The sequence below is a fragment of the Protopterus annectens genome, chromosome 8.part0 (assembly GCF_019279795.1).
Source record: "Protopterus annectens isolate FY-2018-M chromosome 8.part0, PAN1.0, whole genome shotgun sequence".
NCBI lineage: Eukaryota > Metazoa > Chordata > Ceratodontiformes > Protopteridae > Protopterus > Protopterus annectens.
In genome coordinates, this window is record NC_056741.1 from 271,641,150 (window position 1) to 271,654,057 (window position 12,908).

General features: G+C 40.5%; 1 protein-coding gene across 1 annotated transcript in view; it reads left to right on the forward strand.

Moving 5' to 3' along the window:
* LOC122808221 (vomeronasal type-2 receptor 26-like) overlaps positions 1 to 12,908 on the forward strand; it is a 174,343-nt gene that overhangs the window by 54,340 nt on the left and 107,095 nt on the right. The window contains exon 2 of the mRNA XM_044079183.1: positions 8,706 to 8,933. Within this exon, the coding sequence (XP_043935118.1) occupies positions 8,706 to 8,933 (228 nt within the window). The remainder of the gene's footprint in view (positions 1 to 8,705; positions 8,934 to 12,908) is intronic.

Below are 12,908 nucleotides of genomic sequence, written 5' to 3' on the forward strand. Positions count from 1 at the left end.
AGTTCACATTTGTCAACCAGGACAATCCGACTGTATGCTTGTCCATTGTCAGCAGTGGCCCGGGGAGTAGAGCTCCACATTGACCCCAGCTACTTATTCCAATTAATACTGGGGTGTTCACATTCATAGAGGATAATAGACATAACATAGCTACATCCACCATTCTTCATGCTCAGTTTACGTTGACATGTCAGTATTATCTGTGCTTAGGTCAGGTTTATTGGTCAGGTATGACTGTTGACAAAGGTCAGTTTAGGTGAAGTTGGATTCCTGTTTAACAGGTTTGGATAGGTTACATGCAGGTATTCGGGGTAGGTGTGTACAGTAGAGGGGAATAGTGAAGCAGGAGGTAGTTAGGTATTGGGGGTGACACTGCAACTGTATACTAGCCTGTAGGAATAATTGGATGGGGAGCAATAGGGAAGGTTTGTCAGATATTGGGATTTGTATGCAAGGCAGAACAATAGGCGTCAGTTTCACTAGTTGATGTAGTGGTATAGAGTGTGAGTTGGGGGTAGGGTTTCACAAGGTGGTGAGCCTGTGCTGATCCAAGTGTGCTTGTGGTGTTCCTTTATGTGTTATTTACATGTGTCCTGTGGGACAGCTGAGATACTACATTTGGTTTAGGGGTTCCAGATACTGGCAATATAGTGGGGGAAGAGGGTGTCACCTACATGTAACCTTAAACATTAATAGCAATGGAACAGGGGCTGATAGGTACCTGGTGTGCATGAGGCAAAAAGGGGGGATTTGGTAGGGGAATTATCCAGGGATGTGCAGGACAGCTGCAGGGAAAGTCCACAGCTGGTTATGTCATCTACGACACCAGCTTTGCATATACTCTGCATTTGGTGTTTGCATTGGACACTCACACCCCCGGGTGAGGGTGAGGACTGCATTAATACCTTGTGATGCCAATTAGATCAGCTTACATGCCTACAGTGGGGGTGTTGTGTAGTGGGTTATGCAACAACAGATATGGTTATACCATACTTTGCTGTGTAAACTGGACTGTGCGGTGGTGGGACCCATATCGGGAATGGCTGCCCATTAGGCGAAAGCATACCTGTCGACTGTACAGTTTCCACACACTTTCCAGAGTTTTGCTTCCTAATTTTGGTGTGTTCTTCTTACAATCTGCACCTGTCTGGCAAATACCTGGGAACTTAAGTCATCAAATAAAGACAAGTATTTGAGTTTATGACTCCAAATCCTTCAGAAGAGTCATGCTAATGCATAACCTATTATTCTATCAGCTTTCTAAGGTTGTAAGTGGTATATTGAATTTCTGTCCCTATTTGTCCCCCCAACAGTTTAGGTTCTGTCCAGAGGTTTTGCTCTAAGAGGTTGAGAGGTATGGGCGAACACTCTGCCCAATTTGCAATATTACTTACATTCCAGGGGTGGTTCAAATACAGCTGCACCAGTCGACACCTGCACGCCTATGCCCATAATTGCATACCCATAGTCCCCCCACCTGCTCCTCCTCTACAGCACTCATCCTTACTGTGGGTGCAGGTGGGGTCTAAATGCATCACTACACACTGCCCACTCTCCATGTCTCGGAACCCATGTCATACGTTGTCTCGACCCATGGGTTCATCAGGCTTGCCCAATATAGTAATCCATGAACATACACAGCCTGGTTAGATAAATCATTACAGGGACTGACTCCGATCATCTTCAATTTTGGGGTATCCCACAAGAGACATTGATGTCTTTATTTCAAGATTAGACTTGGTGGGTAGCTCCCACTGGTAGTATCTTGCCTGTAGTCTGGGAACCAGTGGTGTGTTTACTTGCATTGTGTGTTTGTATGTTTCATCTGTGTATGGGGGGGGTTGGTGCTACATGTTACACGTTTGTTGATTGGACCCCTCACGCCCATTGGAATGACCTGTGAACATATGTAATTCTTAACTACTGTATCATATCCTAGCTATATATATGTGTATGTTTACACACACACACACATATATATATATATATATATATATATATATATATATATATATATATATATATATATATATATATATATATATATACATATATATATATATATATATATATATATATATACATATATATATATATATATATATATATATATATCTATATAGGTTACCGTTAGAACATCGACAGCTGGAAACATCGACACACGGAAACCTGGGTCCAAAACTTCGACACTTTACTTCACCGACAGTGTAATTGGTCGACCTGTAAATGTCTGACACTCAATTTAAACATGGGCGCATTGAGGAGCTGAAGTGTGAGAGGGGAAATAGTGTGTCTGGTAAGTGTTTTATTTGCATACACTTCTCTGTGTTAATTTGTTTTATGCTGATGTTGCCGAGTTACTTGGACCGTTCAATGCAGATTGGCATTTTGCATGTGTTGGTGTTCCACTGTTGATTATTTGCGTGTCGAACATTTGTACATCGTTATTTTGATGTTTCAGAGAAGTGACGTGTCGATGTTTTGGACCCGGGTTTCCATGTGTCAATGTTTCGAGCGGTCGATGTTCTAACAGTAACCTATATATATATATATATATATATATATATATATATATAAATAGATATATAAATATATATATATATATATATATATATATATATATATATATATATACACACATATATATATATATATATATACACACTCACACATATATATATATATATGTATATGTATGCATATATATATATATTTGTATATATGTATGCATATATATCTATATATATATATATATATATATATATATATATATATATAAATAATGACATATGGATATATGGGTGTCTGCATATATATATCTATATGTGGATATTTACATATATTCTGTCTCTGTATGTATACATTTGTACTACAGAGAGGGAGGGGTATAACTCAATGTAGGTATGGGTATATATACACACACACACACCTCTACATTTTTACATTTACATCTGGTTATTCCATTCTTTGCCATGTACAATAGACTATGCTGAGGTGGGACTCGTAATGGGTGTGGCTGCTCATTGGGCGGAGCCTCTGCCGAATGAACACTATTGCTTACATCCCTGGAGCTGTCCATATAGACCCACTCCAGCAAACACCTGCATGCCTAGACCCATAATTAGCTACCCATAGTTCCCCCACACATACCTCCTCTACAGCACTCATCCTTACTCTGGGTGCAGGTTGGGTCTAAACACACCAGTACACACTGCCCACTCTCCACTTCATGGGACTCATCTCGTACGTTGTCTCAATCCATGGGTCATCTGGCTTTCCCACCCTTGTATTCCGGGTATGTACGTACCCTGCCATGATAGGTTATCGCACGTGATTCCTCCTATTACAAGTCAATTTTTGGGGTGTCCTGCAAGGGACGCTCCTGTCTCTGTTCCAAGAATAGACTTCACGTGTCCACTGTGACCCCCCCCCCCAGTTGTATCCTGCCTGTGGTCTTTGGAGCAGTGGAATGTTTAAATTGTTTATGGGTTTGTTTGTATGTTTCCTCTGTCCTGCTTCGGGAAGGAGTACATGCTACATGTTACATGTTTCTTGCTTTGGCCCCTCACCTCCATTGTCATAGCCTGTGAACATATGTCATCCGTAGGTGCTGTATCTTATCATAGGTATATATCTGTGTATATCGACGCCCGCACACACACACACACACACACACACACACATATATATATATATATATATATATATATATATATATATATGTATGTATATTGCTGTATATATGTCTAATGACGTGTATGTATGGGTGTCTGCATATGTATATCTGTATTTGTGGGTATTTATTTATATGTCTATCTATGTATGTATACATTTGTACAACAGAGAGGGGAGGTATATATCTATATGGTTATGGGTATTCATACAAACTCATATACCTCTAATTCTTTAGCTACATATCCGGCAATGTTGACTGGTATTTATGGGTACAGTGTTTTGTGTGCATACCGGCCAAACTTGTGTACCACGTATGCTTTGCGATACCTACGACTGATTCCATTAGTGTACACAGACCCACGCTTGACACCAGATGTTTGATGCAGTGTGCTTAAGGCACTTTCAAGCGGTTGTGAGAGGAGTTTGTGCAGAGGTTAGCACTGCTGACTTCTGGTCACAGTGTGTTACATGCAGTTAGTGTCATCTTTGCTTGATCTGTGTCGGCGGTGCTTCATCCTACCCATACGCACTTGCACACACTTACTATTGCTTACATTTGCTTACTTCTACTTATCTGTGCTTACGCCTGCTTACTGTTGACTTATTCATTATGGTACTTACTCTTCACATGTGCATTTTATATAGTACTCCAGTTCACATTTAATTGTTATTTGGTAGGTTCTACAGCAATAAACATAATTGTCCGTGTACAGATTACACTTGTAAAATAGTATGTGCTGCAGTGGGACTTGAGCCGGGAATACCTCCTTGTTAGGTGGATGCTCTGACCACTACACTATTGCTGTGCTGCTTCATTTGCTATATCTTCCTTGTTTTCCTCTTCAGCCTTTCATGTTGCTTTAGCCTTGCTGAGCAATAGGCAGACCCACGCACCTATGGTTAGCTGTACTTGGAGTTTTAAATACATTACTTCAAGGGTTTCTTCATGTTTTCTTTTCAGTGTACTGTTACTGTTGAACACATGGGGACTGTTGGTGGGGATATACGGACACTTATGAGCAGTCTCACTCTTTTATGTACACATTCTTCTCTTCTACTTTGCAGGGGCGTGTTTATTCTGAGAGCTCTGCTTTCAGACACGCCGCCTGCACTCATCCATGCTTCATGTAGCATTAGGTGTTCAGACAGCGCGCCTTTCTTAACATGCATGGTGCACTGCCATCCTCCTCTTAGACTGGCGCTTCCGTGCAGGACTAGAGTAGTCCTGCACAGAGGATTAGTGAATCCGGGGGTTCATCTTAAAGCTTACACAATGACCAATACAACTTTATTAATATTTGACTTCTGTCTAGTGTAAATAAAAATAATTTGCTATCTGTGTACTATTTATTTGTATTGCAATAATTTTCAAATTTCTCTAAATATCTCAAGCATACACAATTGCTTAGCTTCATATGAAAGGCCACAGCTGTATGAAGAAAATGATGCTGGCAGTATGCATGCTGTTTGAATGGCTGCTGAGATACTGTAAGCTGTTTATACAACATGTGAAGGCTGCCAGCCTGGCTAGATATAATTTTCTAGATAATTCTCTCATTTGTAAATGTTAATATAAGCCACAGGCTTGTTCTGTTAAATGTAAGAAACTTATGTTAAATGTTGAACGTCAAAAATGTAACAATGGTGCACAATACTTGTAGAAAGCTGATAAGTCAAGCATTGTATGACTGATCTCAAACTCAAAGGCATGATGTCTGGACCAGAAGATTCTTTCTATTGTTTTGAGACCAGAGTTAATTACTAGATTTTATATATATATAATGTCTTTAAATGCTGTGGTTTTCTTACCAGGTGCAAGATCAAAGATATGTTAAACTTTGAGTTTCTGTTAGCTTGGGAACCAGAGAAGATTGATGTACTCTAAAATGAGTCACCAGTGATGTATTATCAATTTAAAAAGACTGTCTGAGAGAGAGAGAGAGAGAGAGAGAGAGAGAGAGAGAGAGAACATTTTGGATTTTGCCTAAAGCTGACAACAACTCATCACTACTCTGGTTTGCTCCATATGTATGTTTATTTAGAACTGTGATTGCTCTTAGAAGTTAGATAGGAATTTAGTCAGATTTAGTCTAGCTGTTTTCTATATTTCTGTCAGATTATTGCACAGTATTATTTTAAGCTTTTTCCTGTGATTTCTGAACTCTTGACTAGCACTGTGTTGAATTGAGAAGATTTGTCTTGTGTTTGTATTATTTATTATTAAATATTTTTTCAACTGTGGCTGTTTTGTATAGAGATAATTTAAGCTCTAGAGTACTTGCATGTATTTAGTGATACTGTACAAAGCCACTCCAATAGTCTTGCTGTTCAGTCACACTTACTATTCGGATATCAGTAATATTACACAGTGAAATTGGTCACCCTTTGGGAAGGGACTTAGAGTAGCTGATAAGTAGGGGTCCTGGTGACAGTGATTTTTACCTTATAGTCTGGAGAGAAGGGGCATAGCTGGAGAACATGTGCCAGCCTTCTCCAGGAGTATCTGTGTGTTTGTATCTAACTCATATCTCAAAGTGTGTGTGTGTGTGTGTGTGTGTGTGTGTGTGTGTGTGTGTGTGTGTGTGTGTGTGTGTGTGTGTGTGTGTGTGTGTGTGTGTGTGTGTGTGTGTGTCAACTACTTGGGCAGGGACACGGAGCACTGGTTGGACAGAGAGAGTACTAGGAGGACTTGGCTTAGGACCCTGGCTAAGGATCCCACTCTATAGCTGTGCCAGTGGGGAGTCTTATTGTGGAACTGGAGAGAAAAGGAGAAATCAGCCCCAGACTGATTGTGACCTATGTGTGCTCTTAAGGGAAATTGTACTTTACTGTGTGCATATTTGTTATCCTTCCCAATGTGGACACCCCTCACTGTATTAGTGGTGAGGATTGAGGCTCCTTGATTACTGGGACAGTGCACTGGCGTCACATAGCATTACATAATACATACTTACTGTGGCTATTTTGGATTATAAAATCCAGTTTAAGACATGGAATAGAATGAATGCAACCATTGTCAAGGTTACTTTGTGCTGAAAAATGGTCTAGTAATACCCATGGTTCTTGAAATATGATCATTTGTTTGAATTCTGAGGCAATAACTTCATTTTTTAAAAAGCTCATACCAAGCCCACTAGGACATAAGAGTAAAAGCTCAAACAAGCTCCACTGGACTGAATGTCTTAAGGTTACAAATATATATAGTGACCCTTAATATGTTTTGTCACCCTTACTTTTTTTATATATCTAGGCAAATTATAGTCCCTCTTACACAAATCTGGTCAATGAAGATCATAAAACTAATTAATCATTTTTTTTTCTTTTGGGAAGGTAACAGATGCAAGGTAGCTACGGCACCATCAGTATGTCATGTAACAGCACAGGACTTTGTTTTTCCTTTAGCATTGTTATTCATCTCTTTATTACAGAAACTGATGGTCTTGTCCTTAATGGAAGCACTATTTTTAAATTCTTACTGTCCATGGGCAGAAGGGTTGTCTCCAAACTTCTGGTTCTACCCTCACATCTTGGCATAGTATCCTGCGCACCTTCACAGCACTCAAAATAATTAAATGTACAGTCAGCTCTACTTATCTAAGATGTCCAGATTTTAAGTAGACAGTCTGCCTGCCATAAAAGTGAGCTGGCTGTCTTTAGGCATATTGTGGATTTTGGATTTGCTGAATAATGTGTAGTAAAATAATGCTTGGTTCAGTTCAGTTTATAAAAAATATAGGGGGAGGGTCTAACAATGGGGCTAACTGGAAATGCCTTCAGCTGTCATTTGCCATCATAAGGTCTCATTTTAGACACTTTATGGAATTATCCTACTTTTCACTTTTGCAGTCAATTTAGCAAGCAGCAGGTGTAGAATGGTATCTCAATCAGCCTCAAACTTTCTGTGGTACATTACATCAAGATTAATCACAACATGGTAAAGCACAGCAGGAGGTTATCAAACTACAAACACAACTAGTGGATAATACCCATCAGCCACCACAAGTCATCAGGTGCAACTAGTGGATAATGCCCATCAGCCACCACAAGTAGTAAGCACAACTAGTGGATAATACCCAACAGCCACCACAAGTCATCAGGCACAACTAGTGGATAATACCCATCAGCCACCACAAGTCAGTAGGCACAACTAGTGGATAATACTCATCAGCTACCACAAGTCATCAGGCACAGCTAGTGGATAATACCCATCAGCCACCACAAGGCATCAGGCATAACTACTGGATAATACTCATCTGTATGACAAGTCATTTAATTAGTCTGGTAACTAATCTGAATGTGTGTCCTTATATGTTTAAAAAATATGCTTTCCTACACAAAAGCTACTGGTCAACTCAGAAAAATCATGAAAATGGCTACTGTATTTTACATGGATGTTGAGTGTGTGTTAAGATGAAGGTATATGATCTGGTGTATGAGATACAGGTAATCTTGTTTACTTTGAGACATTCATATCTCCATCAGGTCAACCTGTAATACTGATAAGGACTTACCCACTGTAGTCTGCTGGAAGGGGTGTGAAAAGGCATTTCTTCTCTGTCTCGGAAACTTACCTGAGGAAAATTCATCACTGGCCACTATTATCTTCTTATAATGATCTGTGGTTAAACTTCTGAACTGGTCATAATATCTTATCTCTGTTTAATGGGACATGAAACAATCTACCTTTGTAACTTGTTAATAACAACCTCATGCATTTAGCCCTTATCTGTTCAAATGTTAATGCTTGCAAGCTGCAGTTCATAGATGTTTAATGCTTTACAGTTGCTGCTACTGTACTTTGGAATGAGTGTGTGTGTGTGTGTGTGTGTGTGTGTGTGTGTGTGTGTGTGTGTGTGTGTGTGTGTGTGTGTGCATTTATTCAACAGTATATGTGCCTTAATCTGAAATGTGTGATGGTAGCATCCATTATTTTATACTCATCTTTTTTCTTCATGATGTGTATATTCATTAAATGGCTTCCATGCAAGTGCTTTCCTTATTCACCATTATTTTGCTGTTTTGGTCCTCAGCTCTTCCATTATATCAAACATGTTCATTTCACCAATGAAGCTGGTGAGGAGATATTCTTTGATGCAAATGGAGATCCACCAGCTATCTTTGACATTCTACAATGGCAAGCTTTCCCAAATGGTTCTAGCAGTTATGTTCAGGTGGGAATGTTTGACTCCACAGCCCCTGCTGGTCAGAAAATCAGCATTAATGTCAGCTCCATCATCTGGAATGTTGAGTTCCTGCAGGTACTGTAAATGTATTTGTGATTAATATGACTTGAATTCTAATGTGTCTTAGAAGTAACATCTGACTAAATACTTTTAGGCCAAAGGCTTAACTGATTGCCATAGCCGCAACATCTCTGTTATAATTGTATAACTTAGAGTGTGCTTTCTCATAGTATATGATACTCAGTTTTTTCAACATAGCTCAAGTAAGAGGAATAGTTCAGTTTGTTTGCCTGTTTATATATTTTTTGTTTTTGCCAACTGGACTTGCACAGCTGGTCTGTTTTACATGTAGTGTAGGCCCAAGGAAAAAAAATATTTTTGAAATACATAAAATATGATACGGTTATGACAATGAACAAGACATGCATTTGACAAAAAGAATGCAGAATGGCACCACCAATAGTATAATATTAGTGCATTTTAAAGAAGAAAAAACATGATTAATTGTAGACATAGAAGTTCATAGGTTCATAGGTATGTACTAAGCTAATGGCCCAGGAGCCTTTAAAAGTCCAGCCCATAGGATTATCCTGGCATCATGCCACCCAACATTAGTTTCCAGTGCTTGTGCTTCTGTCAAGTAGAGTCACTGGAGGGATAACCAGGGTGAATTTTCTATTTCCCATTCACTCATCAATATTTCTTTTGAAGAGGGCAAGTGAGTTGCTCTGTTTGATATGTATGGGAGGTCTATTCCATAGCATGGGCAGTCTCTGATTTACAAACCTGTCCTTCCAGCATGTTCTGTCGATTGTGGTAATGAAGTTGAGTTCTTTGGAGTGTGTGGTGCAGAGGAATTGAGATTTCTTTAGATGTAGCATTTCTAACAGAGCTGGGTCAGACATGGCTTTGTAAGTCAAGCAGAGATCGCCTCTAAGTAGGCGACATGAGACAGAGAATAGTTGGAGTTTTTTGAGTCTTTCCATATAGGACAACTGTTTAAAGCCTAGGATCATCTTTGTGTGGTACTTTTGTGGCTACTCCAGTTGTTGTAGGTGTCTAGTGAGGTACATGCCAAATGGGGCATTGTACTCGATGATTGGCCTAATGAGGGAAGAGTAGAGGGAGACAATGACCTCTTTCTTCCTGGATGCAAAACCCTTACTAATGATATGTGCCACATAGAAGGACTTTCTGACCACAGTGGCAAAGTGGTCGTCAAAAGAGAGGTTGCTGTCAACCTGTGTTCCCAGATCTCTTATAAAACCTTCTGTGTTCAGTGGACTACCATCGATGTGGTAATTCATGGGAACTGAGTTTTTCCCAAAGGGGATGATGTCACATTTTTTGGCATTGAGCTTAAGGGCATGGTTCTGATACTAGTCGTTGGCCTCAGTGAGGCCTTTCTGCAGGGTCTATATTAGAACATCAAAGTATTACTACTTCGAATGTTCTAATTTAAAACCCTTTGCATCGAACGCTGAAAATAGCAAAGCTGCAGAATATCGCATACTTTCCTAGGGAAAGTATTCGGTGGGCCGTTTCTGCAGCTTTGCTATTTCCTCAACTGTGGAGCAAAGGTTACGGACCGGGTTAAGGTAACTGTGCGAACGAAGGTGAGTATGCGATAGGGACCTTAGGGTTAGGGAGCAGGAAAGGTGAGTGTGCGATAGGGACTTTAGGGTTAGAGAATGGGTAAGGTGAGTGTGCAATAGGGACTTTAGGCTTAGGGAGCAGGTAAAGTGAGTGTGCAATAGGGAGTTTAAGGTTAGGGAGCGGGTAAGGCAAGTGTGTGGCAGTTACGGACCTTAGGGTTAGGGTTGGGTTAAAGTAAGTAGATAGCTAGTAGTGTATGTATGGTTTAATGTAGGTTTTGTGAAGTGTATATGTGTGGATTATGTATTTTGGTGTGCTGTGTTGTATGTATGTTTGTTGGAGCAGCAAATTTTTTCCCTGGGAAAAATTTCACTGTTCTGAGTGTTTGATGTTATGGTGTTTCGAGTGAAATGGTTCGCTATTAGAACATTCGATGTAGTAATACTTTGATGCTCTGATATAGACCCTCTGCAGGATGACAACATCACTTGGGAGTTAATAATAGCTCCCAACTTGCAATCATCTGCGAACACTGTCAGCCAGAGTCCCTTCGTGTTGGCCTGGACTTCAGAGAAGTAGATACCAAACAGGAGAGGACCAAGGACTGAACCTTGTGGGACTCCACTCATGACTGGTCAGCAGTCTGACTTGGAGTCAGCTACATTCACACTGTGTGTTCTGTCTGTGATCCAGTTTGCAACACACCTAGTGCTATAGGGGTTGATGTCTAACTTAGTGAGTTTTTCTATAATTCCTGAGTGAGGAATGGTATCAAAGGCCTTGGCCAGATCAAGGTAGGCTGTATGAACCACCTTGCCTTCATCCACAGCTTTGGTTACTCACTCAAATAAGTCAACCAGGTTAAGCAGGCATGATCTACCCTTCACAAAACCAAACTGTATTTAAAACTCCGAGTACAGCTAACCGTAGGTGCGCGGGTCTGCCCATCGCTCAGCAAGGCTAAAGCAGCATGAAAGGCTGAAGAGGAAAGCAAGGAAGATATAGCAAATGAAGCAGCACAGCAATAGTGTAGTGGTCAGAGCATCCACCTAACAAGGAGGCATTCCCGGCTCGAGTCCCACTGCAGCACATACCATTTTACAAGTGTAATCTGTACACGGACAATTATGTACATTTTATTGCTGTAGAACCTACCAAATAACAATTAAATGTGAACTGGAGTACTGCATGAAATGCACATGTGAAGAGTCAGTACCATAATGAATAAGTCAACAGTAAGCAGGCATAAGCACAGATAAGTAGAAGTAAGCAAATGTAAGCAATAGTAAGTGTGTGCAAGTGCGTATGGGTGGGGTGAAGCACCGCCGACACAGATCAAGCAAAGATGACACTAACTGCATGTAACACACTGTGACCAGAAGTCAGCAGTGCTAACCTCTGCACAAACCCTCTCACAACCGCTTGAAAGTGCCTTAAGCACACCGTATCAAATGGCTGGTATCAAGTGTGGGTCTGTGTACACTAATGTAATCAGTCGTAGGTATCGCAAAGCATACGTGGTACACAAGTTTGGCCGGTATGCACACAAAACACTGTACCCAGCAATACCAGTCAACATTGCCGGATATGTAGCTAAAGAATTAGAGGTATATGAGTTTGTATGAATACCCATAACTATATAGATATATACCTCCCCTCTCTGTTGTACAAATGTATACATACATAGATAGACGTATAAATAAATACCCACAAATACAGATATACATATGCAGACACCCATACATACACACATACACATGTCGTTAGATATATATACAGCAATATACATATATATATATATATATATATATGTGTGTGTGTGTTTGTTTGTGTGTGTGTGTGTGTGTGTGTGTGTGTGTGTGTGTGTGTGTGTGTGTGTGTGTGCGTAGATATACACAGATATATACCTATGATAAGATACAGCACCTACGAATGACATATGTTCACAGGCCATGCCAATGGAGGTGAGGGGCCAAAGCAAGAAACGTGTAACATGTAGCATGTACTCCTCCCCCAAGCCGGACAGAGGAAACATACAAACAAACCCACAAACAATGTAAACATTCCACTGCTCCCCAGACCACAGGCAGGATACAACCGGGGGGGGGGTCACAGTGGACATGTGAAGTCTATTCTTGGAACAGAGACAGGAGCGTTCCTTGCGGGACACCCCAAAAATTGTCTTGTTATAGGAGGAATCACGTGCGATAACCTATCAAGGCGGGGTGTGTACATACCCGGAATACAAGGGTGGGAAAGCCTGATGACCCATGGGTTGAGACAATGTAGGAGATGAGTCCCGTGAAGTGGAGAGTGGGCAGTGTGTACTGGTGTGTTTAGACCCAACCTGCACCCAGAGTAAGGATGAGTGCTGTAGAGGATGTACGTGTGCAGGAACTACGGGTAGCTAATTATGGGTCTAGGCGTGCAGGTCTTTGCTGGTGTGGGTCTATA